Source organism: Ambystoma mexicanum, chromosome 8 (assembly GCF_040938575.1).
Source record: "Ambystoma mexicanum isolate Mex_15411 chromosome 8, UKY_AmexF1_1, whole genome shotgun sequence".
Classification (NCBI taxonomy): Eukaryota; Metazoa; Chordata; class Amphibia; order Caudata; family Ambystomatidae; genus Ambystoma; species Ambystoma mexicanum.
Window position 1 is genome coordinate 159372114 of NC_090929.1, and position 21833 is coordinate 159393946.

Consider the following 21833-nt stretch of genomic DNA (forward strand, 5'->3'; position numbering starts at 1 on the left):
TTATAGAAAACATTAAAGAATCATTTTTGTTTTAACATTTTGTATTTGTTTATCTTCTTTTGAATAAATTGAACATGATTAAACAGACAATTTAAATCCTCATCCTATTATTACATTTTGATCACAACATTAGGAAGTGACTGGTGTAATGACAGGAAGTGCTATAAAAATGATGTCTCCAGTGGGGACTTGCACACCAAAGCCTTGCTAAACCTTTAATTTGTGGGCATGAAACACGTTGGCTGGCACTGCTCCTTCTGCCATTTTGCTCTATGCTACTTTAGGTAAACTTGAAAAAAAATATAGAATTATTCAAATTTTTGACCAGCCATTATGGGTATTTTTTCAATGTGTCATCCAGTTTTCTGTTTGTATCTCCAAGAGGTTCGATGCTTGTTATTTAAGTGTTTGCCATGGAAAATGTTTGGGGTGAACTGGGTTGCTAGCTGCTGTACCTGACTTCTCTCTTGTTACCCCAGGTGCTACTTTGAAAGCCCTGGTTAAGGGGTCGCAGGCAGCACCATTACCCAAAAGTATAAAGGGATCTTCTGAGCCCTGAATAGAAGCAACGGAGTGACTTACAGAGGTTCTGCATATCTTTTGCTGGGCAAGTCCGGAAGACAAATTAGAACATATCAGTGCCTTGTATGCCTAACAGTCCCACAGTGCTGTGATTGTGTTTTTCTGTGTATGTGTTCAAGAGCCTCAGGGAAGGGGGCAAGCAGCTGTCCCTATTTTGTCTACTACACAGGAACATATTTCTTACTTTCATGGCATTAAATGTGCTTCTGTGCCTTGTGTGCATGTTGCAGGCTGCCCTTTGCCGGCGGCTGTCACCTTAACTGAAGACTTTAAATGTGTACTTTGCAGCCGGTTACAGACTGCTCTTGAGAGCACCCAAAATCCAGCAGTGTTATCACCACTTTTGCTCTGGTTTCATCTACTTTAGTGCCTTGCTGACAGCAATTACTAACTTTTTTAGTGGCAGTTTAGTGTTTGAGCTCCACTCTAGCTCCCTGCCCCTTCAGATTTATTTATTTAGTTTATTGTGCATTTGTAAGGTGATCAAAGATATGGGTCTGATCCCGGATTAGTAGGTTTGGAGCATTCCTGGTGTCGATGTGTTGCTGTAGTTGTACGACTACTGCTTTCTAAATGATTTTACAGAGGAAGGGAAGATGATAGATGGGGGGCCATAGTTACCTAGGTTGTTGGGATCCAGAGTGGGTTTCTTTAGTAGAGGGAGTATTTGTCCTGCCTTTAGGTTCGATGGGAAGGTGTCTTGAGTTAGGGAGCTGTTGATGATCTCCAGGTAGGGTAGGAGAGCTTCTGCGGGGAGGATCTTGAGGATGGATGTTGGGAGGCTGTTGTCTGTATACGATGTGGCTTTGATGGCAGCCAGGGTTTTTACCTGGTCCTTTGTAGAGAGTGTCTTGAATGTTGTCCAGGGTGTGAAGATGTCGTGAGGTGGCACATCAGGTGGGTCTGTGGATGCATAGCTGGTGTCTGCTAGCGAATCTTGCTGAGTTTGTTGAGGAAGAAGGTGTCGATGGCAGCAGATTTTTAAATGGAGTGTGGTATGGCAGGATCGGGTAGTGGGTTAACGCAGTGCTTGACTGCTTTTAAGAGGGCTCTGCTTTTGTTGTCTGCTTCTGCTATTGTATTCTGATGGGGAAAGACCCAACAAGACCGAATTTGTTTGTACGAATGGTACAATTGACTGTATTCGGCCAGTACCATTCGTAGAAAGCCCAAAATACTGAACAACAGGAGCAGGGTTTGCGTGGGTGTCCCCCACTCTCCATGTTTGGTATTTTCAGCTTTGGGGACTGCCGGGGTGGCCCCTGCTTCCTCAACATTGGAAGCGGGGGACCTAAAAAAAAGAAAAAGGAAAATAAGAAAAAGGAACCATGTGGTGTCAGATCTGACCCATGTTAGAGGGACAGAACGGATGCCACAGGGGTATAGGAGAAGCAGCGGCGGCAAGGAAAAAGTTAAGTAGGGGGCAGGGGCTTTGAATTCGAAAAAATTGTACTAAAGTACAAATGATCCACGGTTTTGGCCGAGAACATTTCCGCTTCAAACTAATCACCCAAATTCTTTTGATGGTAGGAGACTTTGCCTGTGTTGATTAGTTGTCAGTGGGTTGCTCAGAGTTCCTTGAGGCGTGCCAGGTTGGATGCGGTCCTGGAGCGGCGCAAGTTTTTCTCTTGTTTCCTGATGACTCTTTTGCTTAGGTTGATTGCTTGCATGTACCAGGGTGCTGGCATTTTTGGTTTGCAGGTGCATTGTTTCAGAGGCACGTGTCGGCCGATGTAGGCTGAGAGGGTGGTGTTGAGTGTTTGCAGTAGAGAGTTGCAGTTCGGTTGGGGGTGTTCGGTCCATGTAAGGTGGAGGTTGGCGAGGTCTTCCTTGAGGGCTTCCACCGGGAAGTTCTTGAAGGCCCCAAAGGTTTGTCGGATGGGTTTCTGCTGGGAGTGCTTGACTGGGGTGGTGTGCAGGATGTTGAAAGGCATTCCTAGGTGGTCAGACCAGTCAAGTGGAAGAGGAGAGCTCTAGTGGAGGGAAGACTGTGCAATGATGATTAGGTTGAGGATGTTACATTTCTCGTGTGTTGGGTCTTTCATGTGCTGTGTGCGACTGATGTGCTGAGAAGGCAGAGGAAAGCTTCCTTCATTGGTTTGGTGGCCTTGTTGCCTGGGAGGTTAAAGTCGCCTAGGAAGATGTTGTTGGTGTGAGTGGGGGGGGGGGCATGGTGTTGACCAGGTCAGTGAAGTCTCCGATAAAGGTGGTGTTGGGTTTGCATGGTATGTAGATGAGATGGAAGTTGACTGTGTTGATCGGAGAGAGCGGGAAGTGGCAGGAGAGGACTTTGAAGGAGCCAATGTTGTTGACATCAAGTCTTGTGCAGGGCCGCAAGGTCTTGTGGAGGCCTCCATCTGTCTTGTTCAGCAGTGTTGGATACTGTAGCTGTCGGGAACAAGGGTGTCTAGGATGAGGGTGGTGGTGTCTGCCAGGACTTGATGATGAAGATGGCATCAAGTTTGGTGAGCATCAACTTATGTGTTGTGGGTGGTGAGGGGGTGGTGATGGGCTTGGGGCTGATGTGGGTGATTTTTCTGCATTGCGGAGTCCATGCCTTAGAGGAGGGGCAATGTCATTGACATTGGCATTGCCTGGTGATGGTGGGGATGGCCTGTAGGAACGCAGGGAGAAAACACATGTTGGTGCATGCTTACCTGTTGTCTGAGATCCAAGCAAGAATTGCCCTTTTCTTCATATGCCCTTTTTCGGAAACCCAGGTGAGAGACACCCTTGCACAGAACGAGTTAGGTGTCTGCAAAATATATCCAATACTATATAATGCCTCATTACAATTGCGGTTAAATGCAGCGGCATTACCATATACCAACTAATTACCACACTGCCCAACACCGCCCAACTGTGAGTTTGGCGGAAGGTTGTAGGATTCCCCTCCGGCTACGAGCTGGAGGTAAATCCATCAACGTTCAGCCCGATTTTAACACCCTGGTAATTCTGCCGAAATTCCCTATGTAGTCCTATGGACTCAAAATGGGGACTAACACCAGCACCACCACTCGTAATCTGGCAATAGCGCCGGACCAAGCAGCAGTAATATTTATTCGGTTTGGGGGTATATCAGTGGATTTACGGCTGGAATACCACCAAAGTTGTAATGTGCCCTTACGTTCCTTCTTGTGTACTCTGTCTAAAGGCGCTGGTAAGGATTTCTAAGTCTCTCTAATAAATGAGGGTACCTGAGAAGATCCTTTTAATTAATGCCCTCTCTGAGTTGGTCTCCAGTACCCATTTGAAAACTATCTCACAGGCTAATTGTATGAGTTCAGACTGGGGAACTCCACTGACAGAAGACTAATCAACCTCTTAGCATCGCTGATTAACCATATGCATTGTTAGAACATCATAGATCTGCTTCATCTCTCCAGACAGGGGTGTCAAGCAGGAGTGGGCTGTGAACCAAAAGTGGCCCTGGAAATGTGTTTCACATTGATCAGTGTGTGTGTGAATGCAGCGTGCAAGACCAAGCAGTCTAGGTAGGGTTTGGTGTGAGCCGGTCTCATCCTCAAGGAAATGTGCAAGAAATCGGTGTAAATGGTGAATATCAAAGCACATTTGCCCATATATAAATAATAGAAAGTAGTTAAACAGAACAACGAAAATGACATTTCATGTTGAGAGTGAGTGAAGAATAATCAACTGGGAGATTCATAAGGAATGATTTACTTCAAATTGATGTCTGGGAGGAAGAGAGATGAAATGAAGGGGTGCAGTGTGGATAGGAGAGTGGGTAAGCGGAGTAGCAAAACAGGGTATCTACACACAATAGGCCCATGGTGCATAGACCCAGCAGGAGAAATCCCGAGTTCCCCACTGTTGTGCAGTCATGAATTGGCTAATTTGCAGATGGAATACTGTACATTTCACATTTTTGGCCACTGTAATCAGCGCCGGCTCAAGATGCGCTCAGGGGGTGCGGCCGCATCTGGGCGCCACCCCCATGCAGCAAAGAAAGGGCGCCTTGCCTCCAGCTCATTGTCATGTAATTAAATGTACATGACACTGAGCTGGAGGCAAGGTCTAGTCCAGCGCCTATTAATGAATCACGCCGGGCGCGGCACTTAAGCAGTTTAAAGAACAGCAGGGGGCTCAGTTCTGCCACACACATTAATATGTGATCCTGTGGCCACCATCCTATAAGAACACAGGCATGGCAAGATGTTTGCCGGGGCATAAGCCCCACAGTGTTCGGTGCATGTTCTCTTGCAGTACAGTCAGTGCTGGCCCCGGGTCTGCTAGCGCCCTCTGAGAGATGTGTGCGCCCCCACCACAAATGCAGAACAGCAACACTGTGGGGCTGATGCCCCGGCAACCATCTTGCCATGGCAGTGTTCATATAGGTTGATGGCCACAGGATCACCTATTAATGTCTGTGGCTGGAATAATCACCATGCATGCGACTAAGTAAAGCACAGGATAAGAAGGACTCGTCATTCCCCAAGAGAGGGAGTTCCTAGCTCAGGCTTAAATCATTTTTGGGGGCCTTTTTCACCTTCAGGATTTTAAGACATTTTGTGACAGTTGTGTGAAAGATTAAAACATATTTGAGCCTGGAATTTATTTTAAAGATGTGGGTGAGATTTCCAGAATTATTGAAGATTTGGTCACAATTATACAGAATTTCTTCATGGGAAAGCTATAATTATTTTAAAGCACATTTGCAGTTATGGATTGTTTAGTAATATTTTGCACACTACTCAGCAATATGTGCTCAGAGTCTTGCAGAATTTCTAATTCTAGCCTAACATAATTTTGGGTCAAACCTTTGTGGGCAACACAAAGCAGGCGTGTGTGTACACATGTGGATAGAATTTCTATGGGAAAACCGAAGAGCTTTTTGTACCCATATGTAATTAATTTTTGGAAAAACTGAAGGTCATTTCCGAGTCCAATACAGAAAGCTCTGGGTGTTGAAGTCTGAAACTGGATGCAAACTACCCCCTCATTATCTCTCCAGTGCCCAAACCCCACAGTTTTATAAAGGCCTAAACCTGCAAAGTGTACATTCGTGCAAAGAAATGGAAAACATCCATGTAGCAAAACTGAAGGTTGATGGCTGAAAGGTTTTGAATTAATCATAACTACTGGCATCGCTCTTTGGAGACTGCCAGACCACCACTTTTCAGTTTTCCATGCCAGTACAGAAGGGAAAATCTTTATGCAAATCAAGTGTATGTGACACCCTAAACGTCAATGCCGTATTCAAACTGCTAGGTCACACCCCTCCCGCACGAGCCAGGGAACCACCCCATTCATGTTACAGCCTCATTGGGCACCATCAGTAAAGGGTACTCGTGTCTCTAAGCACAGCAAACTTGGATCCATGTCTGAGCATACCTCTCTCAAGTGGGGTAAGATAACCAAAACTCAAAAGTTTTGAATTAATCTTAAGCATTGGCACTGCTCAGGGCACCCTCCAGACCATGGGCCTCATTACGAGTATGGCGGTGGGTGCTGCCCAACTCGTAACAACGTTTCCGCCGCATGATATTCCGGTGCCACAGGGACAATGCAAGTATTGGAGGCCCGGGATATCAGACAACATGGAAATGGGGATGCGGAAGCACCTGGCCCGTTGCTAACGGTGCCGTTGCTTCCGTGACAACTCTGCCTACCAGGACCGGCGCACCCGGCAGGTCAGACCAGCTGGGTTCAACGTCCCCTGCAGGCAGACTTGCAGTGTGGCAGTCCGGAAAGGGTGCCAGTAGCAACAATATTTCTGGACCGCCACAATTGTAATGAGGGGCCATGTTTTTTAGCCTGTCATGCCGTTACAGAAGGGGAAAGGCCATGTGCAAGTCCGGCTTGGCACCCCCCCAAATATGATATGAAATGCCAGCCCACAGCCTGCTTCTAGCCTGCCATTAGTAAACACTGAAACCAGAAAAGAAGGCCCTACAAAAGTAAAGGAACATCCCTTCCTGCCAGCCCACACAATTTACTGAGAGGCTGCACGGCTAATCCACTCATGCCCTGTAAGGCATAGCAATCGACATACCTCACCACCAACTGATGGGCAATGGTTCTCCTCGGGGATCTGAGTCATATCATCGACAACATCAGCTTTGCTCTCGTTATCTGTCAGAGCCCTTCTGTGCAGTATTTCCCCATAGTTGATAGTTACCTATGCATAATTCTATATGTCATTTCTGTGTTTCCAGGAAGAGATTTTCATGCATCTATTTTTGCAATCAAACCTCCGGGGCCTCCCAGCAGCATGGCTGAAGCAAGAGCATCAGTGTCTCCAGCTTCACTAAACAATTGCAGCTCCAGTCCTAATGTGTTTGGAGCAAGCCACCTTTCCCATTCATGATGACATCGCAATCCCATCCTACTTAAAACCGCCCATGATTACCCTCTTCCTAAGGCTTTAGATGAATTCATCTAAATATTGTTCTTACATTGTATTTCAAACAATTCCTTTTCTATCAAAAGATTTCCAAGTAAAGATGTTGCCTTGCTTCTAATGTATACACCATATTTTTCAATCTTGGGGAACTCTCAAGTGTTTGAGCCACTGTTGGAGCCACTGGGTCTCATTTTATGAATTATGAGTGTCAATTTCACAGCTCATTGAGTCATTGGGCCTCATTACAAGTTTGGAGGTAGCCATGCCGTTTTTAGCCGCATGGTTACCCCAAACCGGGTACCGGGTCCGGGTCCCGCAAAAGGGGACTTACCGGGCCATTCCGACCTTGGAGGGCCCGGTAAGTCCCTTTTTCAGTCGGACCTGAACACGGTACATCCCCATTCCCATTGAGCCCCCATAGGGCTGGAGAGGATGCTAACAACGCACCCGTTAATGACGGGCCCGTTGTTAGCAACCTGGTCTGCTAGCGGGTCCCGCTCTGCACATCTGGTCTGGCCAGGTGTCCAGAGCGGGACCCGCTGCAGACCTCGTAATGTGGCGGCCCGGAATGAACGGTGCCGGTCCCTTACCGGCACCATTCATTACGCGGCTGCCTACGTTGTAATGAGGCCCATACAGTTAACACAGAGAAAACATTGGGCCTCATTACAAGTTTGGGTGTAGCCATGCCGTTTTTAGCAGCATGGCTACCCCCAAACCGGGTACCAGGTCCGGGTCCCGCAAAAGGGGACTTACCGGGCCATTCCGACCTTGGAGGGCCCAGTAAGTCCCTTTCGCAGGACCCGTACACGGATGGGAATGGAGAGGATGCTAACAACGCGCCCGTTAATGACGGGCCCGTTGTTAGCATCCTGGTCTGCTAGCAGGTGCCGCTCTGCAAGTCTGGCCTGGCCAGGCATCCAGAGAGGGACCCGCTGCAGACCTCGTAATGTGGCGTCCCGGAATGAACGGTGCTGTGCCTTACCGGCACCGTTCATTCCGCGGCCGCCTACGTTGTAATGAAGCCCATTGTTTCATTTCTTCAGCAACCTTTATTGATTTGATGTGAAAATGCAATAAGAGCTAATGCCAGGGCTGGGTGTCTGTATTATAGGTGGCAGCTTAATTATGTCGGAAACCAATCTAGTGCTTGGGGGGACTTTATGAAGCTTGCAGATATTTCCTCTGCCATCCACTTTGATTGTAAATGTTTTTTTTTGTTCTCATTTGTGTTCCAGGTCTACGGATTCGTCTGTTTAACTTCTCCTTAAAGCTGCTCTCTTGCCTTTTGTACATTGTACGGGTTTTGCTCGACAACCCAACAGAGGGCATTGGATGGTAAGTCTAATGTTTATAGCAGTCTGCATCAAAGATGTCACTGTTTGATTCCAAACCTTCTGCTTTGTGTGCATTTATTTTATGAATAGAGGACCAGCTACAGAGCAGGAGAAGGTGGTACTCTATGGAGGCCTGCATTTTCTCTTGGCCCCCCAAAGAAGACTCCTTTGGCAATCAGAAAGGTGCCAGAGCACAGGATCTAGCGCAGAGACCATGCTCCCAAAGGAACGGCCCTGTCTCGGTAGTATCTACTAAGAATGCTCATCTTGGAAGTCTAGGCTTCAGTTCTTGACTAGAAATGTGTGATCCAGGCAGGTCAGTTTATTTTCCTGCACCTTAGGGGGCAGATTATCAATGATTTGCACATGTGCAAAAAAGTGGAGCAAATTCATTTAGCACCCATTTGCTAGTTTGTTAATAGGGGACGGCGCAAAAAAGCTTCACCCCAATCAGTACTATTTAAAATGTTTTCACCTGGGGAAAATTGGAGCAGGCTGTCTTCTTTTTACTATGGATCAGATTCATGGAATTTTTTGCATGGTTCAAACTGACTTTGCACTGTGTATGTTTTCAGTGCAAAGTCAATACGAAGTCATTTGGTAAGTCATTAATGCAGTACAAAATTGCATTGACTTTGCACTGCAAGAATACACTTTGCACAGTTCCATGGATCAGGGTTTATGTCAGCAGTGTAAAGTCACTTTTGAGCAGTGAAAAGTCCCTCTGCACTGTGCCAAGAATTCCATGAATCTGGCCCTATGTGTTCTGCGTAACATGAAAGGAAATGTAATAGACACCTTGTGTTGTATGTTATGCAGTCAACATAGTACAAAAACAGCCTGATTCATTTTTTCCCACATGCAAACGTTTGTACATAATATGGATTGTCTCAAAATCGGTTTGCTCCATTTTGTATTATCAAAGCATTTGCACACTTTTTAGCACTGGTGCAAATGTTAGATATTCTGGCACCATACCATCTACTGTTTCAAATCTGCGCCCCAACCCACCAATTGACATTCTGCTCCCTGTAATCCAAACTCTACAGCCTGCGGTATAGCACATCGTCTTTAAGAGGCTCCTGGTACACTAAACATTGCCTAAAATGTGCTTTGTTGCTTATTGGAGCTACTGCACCTCTCCGTATAATAACAGAAAAATATCAGGCAAAGAATGGAGGGTAGATCTCTCTCCTCGGCTGGCGCCTCCCTCTGGAACAGCCTCCCTGCCTCTCTCAAACTTTAGCAGCACCACCTAAGGTTCCGGAAGCAGCGCAAGACCTTCCTTTTCGCTTCTGCTTTCTCTCTCTCCCCTGCTGATATACCTGTCTGCTCTGCTAACTGGTTACCTGGTCATACTCTCAACCTTAATGGGCACCAGGCTCCTTCACAACCAGTAGCCCCTTGCACTACCTCTGGGCCTACCTCGCACTTAGCGACTGTATCTGCAACCCTACAGTCCCCTGCCTCCTTGCACTTACTTGAGCCGACCAACCTGGCGGCACTTACTTGAGCTTTGGCTATTCTACTCTCACCCGTCCCTCCCCCGGCACTTCTCCTCTCACTCCTCTCACACTTGCACGATCTGAATGACACAAGGCCTAGTAAGATTGTTTGTTTTGTCCTCCCTTTGTCTCCCCTTCCTTTTCTTGATACGCCTAGAAACACTTGTGTAAAGGTGCTTTATAAATGACATATATCATGCAATGACTATTTTTCTATCATACTGTAAACACATTATATATGAAATATTGATAACTGACATTTTAACACCTTTTGAGTGGATTGTAACAGATCCCGGTTAGTGGCAAACTGTTGATGCCTGTGTATCTTGGTGAATCCCATTCAGTTAGAGGTGGCACCTAAGCTGGAGAAGGTGCAGTGTCCTGTTGTCGCCTGATCATTTCAGAGTAGTTTTTTGATCAAGATAAGTAACCTCTTGGATCTCTTAGGAGATCAGCCAACTGGAGGGACATTTTCCCTTCTGGGAGGTCAGATCTCTTGACGTCAGATGTCTTTTACTGTCTGCTGTCCAAATGTTTTGTTATGTTAGGTGGCATTTGTATAGTGCCTGCTGGTATGGCCTCAAAGTGCTGTGAGGATGAACTCCCTTTGGAAGACCACAGTCTGTGTTGAAAGTAAAGGAAGGAGTTGTAAAATGTGTGTGTGGTTTTATAGCCAAATATAAGGCACTGTGCATGACATCAGGTATAAGCTCAATACCCCATTGAGTGTATTAGAGACGTTATGCACTCAGACAACCATATCGAATGTATGCTCGAACTGAAGTGGTAGCAGGAGAGTTGCAGACACTGCTGAATATCGAAGAGCTGTAAGGAAAATCTGGCAGGTGCAAAGTGATGTCATAAGGAGAAGAGGAGATCACACACCGAAATGATATAAGAATACTTAAAGAATGAAGATGTAACTGAAGAAACAAAGTAAACATATATACAAGTGAGAAGAAAGCATACATACAAAGAAGATAAGTAACCAGATGAGTAGTAGATGTATATACTGAGAAACGCAGGGGAGATGCGTCACATAGAAGCTTGACATGGGCGAAGTGGCCATGTTTAAAAGATGGACGTCGGTTTTGTATAATAGTAAGCGAAATGCTTGAAGGAGAGGGACCAGGGCTTGCAGAGCTGACAGACACTGAAAATACAAATGAATGCATGAACAAGAAATAGCTGTTGGCAAGAGATCAAGGATGCCACAGCAAGAAGTAACTGAAGGGTACAAAGGGAGTCAACGAGGATGAGCAATGTACGCAGGACATATTTCTCTTAGATTAAGTAATGAGTGAACATTTGCGAATGCCAAGCATTGAATATTAAAGATGAAGAAAGCACATGTGAGACGGAGCAACCAAGTCTCCAAAGGCCAAAGAGAGTAATGGCACCCAGGATAATTGAATCAAATAGCACTAAATAGAAAGGTAATATGGACAAAATCATGGTCTCTTCACACGTGGTGCAAGACCAGAAAACAAGGCCTATTCGTGAACTCCAGATGAAGAGAACGATGTACCTCAACTCCCTTTAAAGTTCCAGGGAAGAGAACACCATGCAAGGTCAAGTAAAAAGAAGAGCCCTTGGCTGAAGGCTTGGCTGATGAGAGATGGTGGACTAATTGTGCACGTGGGCAGTAATCTGAAGTTGATCTTTGCACCTGGGTTTCATTTTGCTTATGTGCTGCTAATGAGCTGAATGTCCACGGTTGGGAGAGAATGCCAATTTATCAGAGGGCTTTTGCAATGTTGAGCATACATTGTTGCAGTGGCCAATCTGCTACTGTTATGCTTCTGTAATCTGTATTATATGAGGGAAGTTCAAGGCATGCCTAGTATGTGTGGGGCAGCCAATCATGTTACTAATACTTATAGAGACTATAAGTAGATATGTTCCCCTAATCAATCCCTCCATCCGATAGGTTTTATTATTTGCCATATAGGATGACGTCATAGCTGATGCACATCGAGGTATAAGGCCTTTGTGTAACTGAAAAGTAGTTGAGAGTGTGTGGACTACGATTTGTTGTTCGCCAGGTTTCTCTACTTTATTGAACTGATAATAAAGCAGTATTTTGCCATATTCTTTGAGTCTGTCCGGTTATTTGGGTCCTATATCATTTATTATGGTAATCCCATTCTGCACATTAGAACGCCCAAAGTTGCTAGTGCACAGAGGTATGTGGTATGCTGAACTAGATGTTGGAATCCCCCAATACTGAGAGGTGGGTGTGGGAGACCATGATGACTGCTATGGTATCGCCTGGGGATTCTGCAAAGCTTCAATTGTATCGCAGGGGTCGCTAAATGAGCAAGAAGCTGTGTGTATAGGAGAGCTTGAGCAGGAATTTTACCAGGAGGGATTCGCAGTCTGTGCTGCGTGCCTGTTCATAAGAGTGCACTGTGGATAGGGAGGGATAGGGAGGCTTTGTGAAGGATGGCAATGCCACCAGCGCTGCTGGCCTTCTTTTGCACAATAAGTTTGTAACGGTGGGAAGGCTTCATGTGCAGTCGGCCAGAATTCTTTGGACCACCAGATTTTGGTGATTAAGAGGATGTCAGGCATTCTGATGAGATTAGGTGACATATAGTGTGACCGTTTTTTGCAATAGATCTGGCATCGATGAGAATGCGATTCAGACGACATTGCAGTTGTTTGTTTGAAGTTGGGGGTCAGATTTTGGGTAGGTTCTGGGAGAGGAGAAAGGGTGACCACTGAGGCATGGGGTTGGCTAGATGCGTAGGCGAAAGAGGGTGATTGCAGATGCAGTGATGGAGATTGTGATGGGGAGGGAGGGCTGGGTGGTGCGGTCGGGTGGTTGGCTTGTGGTGTGGCAGCGGGGGGGAAGGTTGGAATCGGTGCAGGGTCCTTCATGTGTGTGTGGGAGTGGTGTCCTTAGGGAGAGACAGTTGGTTTCCAGTGGAGGGTGAGGAGACAGAGGCCTTATGCATTATTGGTGGATGTGGGGTGAGGGCTAGAATGTGGAGTAGTTCTGGATTTTGGATGGTAATGTGGCTACAAGGGATGGGAGTGTATGCGGGGGAGGGTGTGGATTAGTGTACCGGGTGCTGGGGCCACATAGGTTAGTGGAGAGGGGTTCTGTATTGTTGGATGGGGGTAAAGGGGACGGTCTCCGAGATGGGGTTGGATTTCCAGTGAGTAGGGATTCAGGTGAGAGTCTCCTAGAGGTGCACGGGAGGAGTGCTTGGCGTGTGGGCCTTGGGCTATTTAACATGTAAAGTAGACATTTCAGTGGGTTTAGGCGTGTAGAGGAGTATGTGAGGATGTAAGTACGAGAGTTAATTTTATGTATGGGCGATAGGTAGGGGAGTCATGATCGATCGGAAGGGTGCAGGAGGTGAGGTGTATATTCTTTAGGCATTTTGAGGGAACTTGGAGCATGTGGGTAAGGGTTGGTGGGTCAGCCGAGCAGGGGGTAGCTGCAAAGATTGCACATAAGGTGCTTAGAGATGTAAAGCAGGGATCTGAATGGGGTGGTTGTGGTACTGGTGGGCAGGTGAAGCTAGTGGGAGTGAAGGTGGAGTGTTCAAAAGTGGGTTAGACACAGTGGGAGGGAACGAGATGAGAAGACCACCTATGTGCGGAAGGGTGGATGATCGAGTGGGTGCTGAGGAGGAGGTTGTCTCGGAGGGAGGGAGTAGGACATTGCTTCTCATGAGTGCTAGGTTGGCAGGGGGGGTGGCAACATGAAAGGATGTTGTCTGACCGGGTGAATAGGGTCCTTTCTGGGGCACCAATTGAAACCTCTAATTTTAGAGCTGTTAGCCATGGTGAGAGATTGTGAGTATAGAGGTGCTATCTTGGTGGGGGTAATTTATTCAGGAACTTAGGGGTGGAGAAGTGAGGTCAAGGCAGCTTTATCTGGTCCTGGATGGGTGACTGCAGGAACCAGTACCCTGCAGTGCCTCCAAGAGGTGAAATGAGAGTGCAGCTAAATATCACAGAGGAGAATTCAAAAGTGGCAGACATACGTCAGGAAGATTCCGGGAGGTACAATGGAAGTGTGGCAGAGTGTCACAGTGGCAAGATGCAAAGTAGCGAACCAGATTGGGAACATTTAGGAAGCAAAATGGAGCTGTGGCAAAATACAACCGTCGAGAGATTCACAGTAGCAAACCTACATTTGGTACACTCTGGAAGCAAAATGCAAGTGTGGCAGATATAACAGTGGTGGGATTCACAGTGGCAGGCCTATATTTGGAACACTCTGGGGATGCAAAAGGCAAGCATGGCAAAATGTAACTGGTAGGAATCAAAGTAGCAAACTTAAACTATGAACCCTCGGGAAGCCGAATGCGAGTGTGTAAAAACACAACAGTGGGGAGACCAAGGTAGCAAACCTACATTAGAAAAACTCTGGAAGTGAAAAGTAAGTGTGTCAAAATTCAACATTGTCGATATTCAAGTAACAAACCCAAATTTGGAACACTCTAGGAAGCAAAATGAAAGCGTAGCATAATATAACCGTGGTGGGAATCAAAGTAGCAAACCTAAATTTGGAACGCTCGGTAGGCAGAATACGGATGTGGCAAAATACAGCAGTGGTGAGGCAAAGGTCGCAAATCTATATTAGGAACACTCTGGGAAGTGAAATGCAAGTGTGGCAAAATGCAACAATGGTGAAATCGACAGTAAGACGTCCCTTTCCTGGATGTAGCTGTTGGTCGGAGTATCGTGCCTGACAGGGCTAGGGCCCCAAGTGAGCAGGCAAACAGGGAGGGAAATCACCCTTATCCTCTGTCGTTCTCCGGCTGCCATGGGAGCAATGCTTAAGAAATGAAGATTGGGAGAGGGTAAGGAAAAAGGCTAGAAACAAACAAAGGACTAGACCACAAAGACAGTGCACTCTAGGAGCAGTCCAGATAAAAAACAGACTGGAAATCACAGTAAAAACACAGATATATCCCACCAGAAAGACACCAAACAGGTTCAAAACATCTTACCAAGTGTTGTTGTGCAGGATGGCTACAAATTACAAGCAGCGGAGAGCAGTAAGAGAGTACTGTTAATGTTAATGTTAAAGAATATTTTTACAGCACACTATCCCCACTGGAGTGGTCCCCTGGCACTCTGGCGGCTCTAAAAAGGGGAATGGGGGGTGAGTTAGTGGGACTAAGCTGGAAAAGTGCAAGAGAGCAGTGATGTGCTGTTGGCAGCCTCAGCCCGGTGGGTCCGTTGGCTGGGCTTGGGGTGTTTTACGGTTGGTAGGCATCGTGTGGTGTTGTGCAAGTCTACGTGTGGTTTGTTTTGTCGTTGCAGTGTAGTGAAGTTTGTGCGGATTGCTGTGTTTAGGTTTGTGGTTGTGTTTGGTTAGAGTTTGAGAGGTGTATGCAGAGGGATGAAATTGTTAGTGGATTAGTTAGTTGGTGTTGCTTTCCTTGCAATTGTGTCTAGGTGTGATTCTTGCTATCATACACTATTCCATCTGAGTGTGGCACTTGCTAATCTTCAATATCCTGTCTAGATGTGAGGCAGGCTAGTGATCACTATTCCATCTAAGTGTGGCACTCGGTAACAGTCAAATTCCATCTAAGTGTGGCGCATGCTAACATTCACAATCCTATCTAGATGTGACGCAGGCTAAGGTTAAGAATTCCATCTAAGTGTGGCACATGCTAACATTAACAATCCTATCTAGATGCGACGCAGGCTAATCTTCATAGTTCTCTCTAGGTATGGCACTAGTTAACATTGGCAAGTATATTAGTATGTAATGCAGCAACATTTACAGTCCATCCATGAGTAGATTTAGGCTGGTGGTCACAAATCTCTCTAACTATGCATGGTGCAAGTCTATGGCAGTCTACGTTATGGAAAGGTAAGGTAGAGTGGCAGGGGCTTTCTGAAGAAGATTAATTGCTCTATACCCCACCCATGCCACACTTACAGTTTTTGTTGGTGTCTGTTGACGGCTGGCTTCATTGGCTTCCCCTGCGAACACCTGCAGACACGCCTTGGAGCTGCCAATGAAGAAGCTGCCCTTTTCCTTGGGGCCCTTAACCGCAGGGGCTGTTGGGCAGAGGGCTGCCCTGGGTGGGTGTGCTAAGAAGTGGCGAACAACTAATCCTGGTTGATAGGTGGGAGGGGAGGAGGGTACCGGCCAGGGCCGGTACGGGTTCTGTTTCGAGCTGGATGGGCCAATCACAGGGGGGGGGTGGGAGAGCTGGGAGGTGGGTCGAGGGAGGGAAGGGAAGCCAGGAAACGGGGCTGGAGGCCGGGGCAGGGGTCCCTAACCAAGCACCAAAATGGTGCATCCAGAAGCCCATGAGGGTCTTCTCATGCCCCAACTCACCTGCAGCGCCAGATGGAATGGTGGCTGCAGGGAGTGGGGCTCCATACGAGCCTAGCGAGGCTCAGCATTAGGCTGCCCAATCAGGGATCAGGGGCTAGGCTGGGAGGCAGGTCGAGGGAGGGAAGGGAAGGGAAGCCAGGAAACAGGGCTGCAGGCCGGGGGCCCCAACCAAGCACCAAAATGGTGCGTCGAAGCCCAGGAGGGTATTCTCCTGACCCAACTCACCGGCAGCGCTGGATGGAATAGTGGCTACAGGCAGTGTGGCTCCATATGAGCCTAGCGAGGCTCAGTGTTAGGCTGCTCAATCAGGGATCAGGGGCTGGGCTGGGAGGCTGGTCGAGGGAGGGAAGGGAAGCCAGGAAACGGGGCTGCAGGCCAGGGCAGGGGGGCCCCAACCAAGCACCAAAATGGTGCGTCCAGAAGCCCAGGAGGGTGCTGACCAATCAGAAGGCTCGGAACGTTGGCTGGATTCTAAGGTACAAGCCTGCATTCCGACCACCATGGTTAGCCAGCGTCCCCTTCACTTCCCCGGCTCCACCCTAACTGAGCACCCATGTAGTCATGGTTGTCAATGGTCTTAATTTGCATAAAAAACAGTGCGGCTGGCGACGCCCAGTGCTAGAAGTCAGTTTTCAATATGGATGATGTCAAAGTTGACATTGAAAACAGACTTCCAACACTGCACGGAGCCGGGCTGTAACATTAAGTTTCCCCCTTTTTCATTTATGAAAAAAGTGGGGGAAAGAAAAGTCACCAGTAGCACCCATCTAGAGAACCACACAGGTGCCAATTGCGATGTGACCCTCGGTGTACAGACCCCGCATGAATCGGCACTGCCACCCTCGTTAAGGAAGGCTCGGGCCACAACTTGGGTGGTGGGGCGTTACCTACAGGGTCGGCCTGCCATCTTGTGGAATATCGCCAATTTTGTGTTCGCAGATTACCTATTGAAATGACTACAGAGGGCAAACCAGGCCACCCATGTCTCTGCATTCCTCCCATTTCCCTGCAAATAGATCAAAACTGCTCCTTGCACTTGGTCTAAGAGACTACATCTCACCAGCTCTCCAAACCCTCCACTGGCTCCCAGTCGGACGAAGGGCCATCTTCAAGACCCTATGCATCACTCACCAAGGAGTGCACAAGACCAACCCCTTGTACCTACAAGAAGAGAAAACCATACCTCCCATCCCGCGTCCAAAGACTAAGCACTGCCTTCCTAGTGATTCCAACATCTATTTCTGTCAGGATCGGACAACATTTGGCTGAATGAATTATTCATGAACTTGACAATTGGAATCTTATATTGCTAAAAATTGAAGGACCTTTGTCTAAACCGAATTACTAGCTTCCCTAAAGGCAGTATAGTGTGCGGGGAAGGGAGGGTTCCAATTTCAGATCCTCTTCTCTCTTGAGGATCCGCCTTCTCAAGCTTAGCCCCAACTATGTGGAACTCGCTCCCCCCACATATTCGACACACCCAAGACTATTTGACGTTCCGGAAAGCTCTAAAACCAGGGCTCCTTCCATAATATCGACCACCTGAGGCGATTGAACCTTGCATCGTGATGACTAATGCTCAATGAGATCCCGAGCAATGACGCAATTGAAAACGATAGGGTCACTAATAAGCAAGCGCATGCTTGAAATCCAAATAGCGAGCTCCTTAGAGCATAGCTCCACCCAAACACCCCTCCCATATCACTATGCTTACTCTCTACTCTACACCATCACACAATTAAGAGTGCAGCTATACCCCTTGATCAATTTAGGCATAGCTACTCACATACGAACATTACCCCATGAACACCTCATCCCAATAAAACGCAGCTACACCCCATGACAAACTGGCCTAGCTGCACACATGCGTCCTACACAGGCCTAATGCAGCCAAAACAGTCTTGGGTGTCCATTCTCCAGACTGCACACATTCAACTGATATCAATACAACCACAGCTAATGGTAGGATGCAGCTACCATCAGACAGTTGCATCAGCTGCACACAACTGGTGCACCCAAGCACCCTAGGACACCTTACTCTCGACTGACCTGGACTATGGTCCCAGGGGGCGTTCAATCTACTAGCGCTTTGAGGTCATACCAATGATATATAGAGCGGGGGCATGGGGGCCTTAACCTACTCAATAGGGGCCATTAAGACGGCTGTGTTTCAAGTATATAGATATTTCAGTATTGGTGCAAAAACTGTTTACAACCTCACGCAATATGGATATGGGGCAGTCTCACCCTCCTACACCCCCACAGGAGGGAGATGGAAGAGAGCACAGGTCAGACTTCCAAACTAGAGATGAAGACGATGGCGTTGGAAATGGATTTCAAAAAGCTACTTCCTGGCTCTGAGGATCCAGCAATTATCACCCCACTCCATCTGCAGCCAAACGGAGGGCCAGAATTACAGAGCAAGTAAGCCGCACCATTGACTCAAGGCTACCACTTCTTCAGCCAAGGACCCACTCTCCCACCTCAGTTTTCTGCATAAGCTGTGGTTCCATCATATTTCCCTGGTCCAGGGAGGAGGAAGCGAGTGTGCCTGATTGGGGTGCAATAAATGGAAAATTGCCTAACGGCAACAAACCATCCTCTGCACAACCTAATTTTGGAGGAAGAGACTTCGTTACGCCGGTTGAAGGACTCTGCACGCTTACATTCCTCCGTTTAAAAGGGCATACCATGTCGACAAGGGAGAATGCAGTCTGCTCTGATCCCAATGATCAGAGTGCATAATCTGCACTGGTACCCACCATATCAGCAGAGAGTTTGAACATCTTGGACTGTTCTTTGGGCGCATGATATATTACAACCCCACTTCCTGTCCAAATTTGGTTTGTGGGCACTCGGCCCATCTTTATTCTTTGCGAGTAGCAGTACCTTCCTTAAACAGAGTAATGCAGGGGAACAGTGCCACTTATTGGATTGGTTACACTTTCTAATGCACTGCTGGCAGCGACCGGTACCTAAACTATTTCAACTTTTCACCACGATGTAGCGATATTACTACAAGGGTGGTCAATAACCAGGTTACTCACCGTAGTGAACACCTTACTCAGTCCCCTTTCCTCCACACCCATGGGACACCCCTCCGTCCCGTGAGACGGGACCGGAGAACCCTGCAAAAACACCAAAACCTTGCAAACATTCCAGTCCCCCCTCTTCCATGCGGTGCACTGCACGCGGCCGCAACCCCGCCCATCCCAGCTCCGCTCTGCGCATCGGCCATCAGTCCGTTTCTATCGCCAGGTCAGAGACCTTTAAGCAATAAACAAAAGGACACGGACACTTGACACTTGACTGCCTCCGCCAATTGTGATGGGGGCGGGAGCTGAAAGGAAAAAGGCCACAAAGAGAGTGCACTCTAGGAGCAGTCCACATAAAAAAAACTGACCGGAAATCACTGTAAAAACACAGATATATCCCTCCAAAAAGGCACCAAACAGGCCCTAAACGTCTTACCAAGTGGCTGTTGTGCAGGATGGCTACAGATTACAAGCAGGAAATCAGGGCAGAGCAGTAGGTGTGGGCTACACAAACAAAAAGACAGGGACACCTGACTGCCTCAGCTAATTGCTATAGAGATGGGCAGGGAACGGAAAATGGCCAGAAACAAACAAATCATAAACCAATAAGTCTGTGCTTCTTTGTTAAAATTCCGTAAATCGCGTTCAATTTAAACTAGCACAATAATTTAAAATGTACCCTTTTAAATCATTGAAATACATACTGGACAAAAATAAATGAGTACTAGGATACTAAGTTCAATACACAAAATTGGTAGCATAGAGGCTGGCATGTTAATCTCTATGTCAGAGAAAGTGCTTGCGTGAATTTCTTTGTTAAGTAAATAACATTCTTACAAGCTCATTGCACCAGTTTCCTGGTTAGAAAAGTTATCAATACATTTTAAAAAATCCTAATGATAAAGCTGACTGTAAATCTTTGCATTTTCAGCTTCATTTATAACACCTAAAAAGACTAAAGAATACCTCTAGATATATACATTCTCCCACCCAACACACCACAACCATATGACAACACACCATTTGTTGAGAGTGTTACGAGGTTCAGGCAATCACTTCAGCACAGCAGGAGTAATACACACAATTTAAAGTCATGTGTCTCAGCATCAAGATCCTGCAGGAAAACTCTACAATTGCGGGGGCTGTAAAGGCCATAATTTCCAATTGGAGCTAATTCCAAACCACAAATCAGTGGTTACTCCGGGGGCAGAGATCAAGTAGCACTGTTAGGTGGCTTCACCTCCCACACATCTCAGTGTTTCATCGGCTCACAATCGTATCCCGCCCATGGACCAGGCAGTATTCGGCTTGCTCGGGCCCATAGGTGTTGGATTGGGCCTTGGGCAATGAAGGTGCATTATTTGCTTCACAGGGCCACCATCTTTACTTCCAGATGTTTCTACAGGGCCACAGGTATTCTGGAATTCCAGAGTTGTTCTTCAAAAGTCTCGACCAACTGCTGTGCCACACATCATGCAAAATGCAGACCAATTGGAAATTCGAGTAGTCTAGCACTTCTTTACACACCGAATTACTGCTGCAGTAATTATGCCGAAATCCCCCATGAAGTCCTATGGACTAAATGGGGACTAACATTGCTACCACCGGTGTAATCTGGCGGCAAATCCGCCTGACCAAGTGGCGGTAACAGTAATTCCTTTTGGCGTATTCTGGCAGATTTACCACCGGAATACCACCCAACTCATAATGAGGCCCATGGTGTCTGTCAGGATGTCTTGTCAACTCAAAAGTGTCCACTCCACCGTCCTGTGCAAAGGAAATATTACAACTCCCTTTCCGCATGTTCTGCCTGATTGTGTAGGTACTTGATAAAACCAGAGAGATGACCCTGGACACCTAAGATATTTACTCAAGCCAAAGGCTGGCCCTTGCAGTCGATTTAATTAATAAGTGGCACTGAAGACTTCCTCCCAGCTATGTTATGTCATGTTATCTTATCTTGTATTGGTGTAACGCCTCCTGGCATTTGCTATGGCGTCAAAGCTGTAGGTAAGATGGCCACTCAGCAGATTGTAGTCTGAGAATGAGAGGGAAAGGAGCACAGCAGTACATGCAGTAGTAATTGTAGTTTAAGGAACTGTGCATAACTGTTCAGAAATGTGAAAAAATAGCAGCTATGTCTGATGTAGAAATGTTTGAAGCCAAAGACTGGATAGAGAAAAGGCACAGGGTGTACTGAAAAGGTAGAGGCTATCCGACAGCTGGGCTGATTATTTTGCTGTATGTTATGGAGTGCCACGATAGGAGGAAAGTGGGACTAAAACATCTACGCACCCCTAAGGCGACTGCCTACAGTTGAGGGGTCTGCTATACTTTAGATGCAGTCACATGCAAATGAAAGGACATTTGTAGGAGGTCAGCGATACTGATAAAGCAAGTTCACTTGTCAGTCATTCAGGCTGCAGAGGGCAAACAGGGATCTTAAGGCTGCTGTGGGGCACAAAAAAAGGAGCACTCATATAATATTGAGCTAGCTACTGACTGCCATATCAATATTACTATATAAAGTCTACCATTGTTTCCCTAGCAACATCCGGCAGTAGTACACCAGGAGGAAGTGTTCTATTTTACAGCAAAAACATTTATTTTTGTGTTTTAGATAGCAGTAACCTGCTGCCTCATGAATGCTTCTGGGCATTTTAAAAAAAATTAAAAATAGATTTT

General features: G+C 46.8%; 1 protein-coding gene across 10 annotated transcripts in view; it reads left to right on the top strand.

The window, feature by feature from the left end:
• The window catches only part of KCNT1 (potassium sodium-activated channel subfamily T member 1), a 2308650-nt gene that overhangs the window by 1386309 nt on the left and 900508 nt on the right, over window positions 1–21833 (top strand). For all 10 annotated transcript variants that reach the window (XM_069609538.1, XM_069609540.1, XM_069609539.1 and 7 more), the window contains one exon: window positions 8188–8287. In XM_069609538.1, the coding sequence (XP_069465639.1) occupies window positions 8188–8287 (100 nt within the window). The remainder of the gene's footprint in view (window positions 1–8187; window positions 8288–21833) is intronic.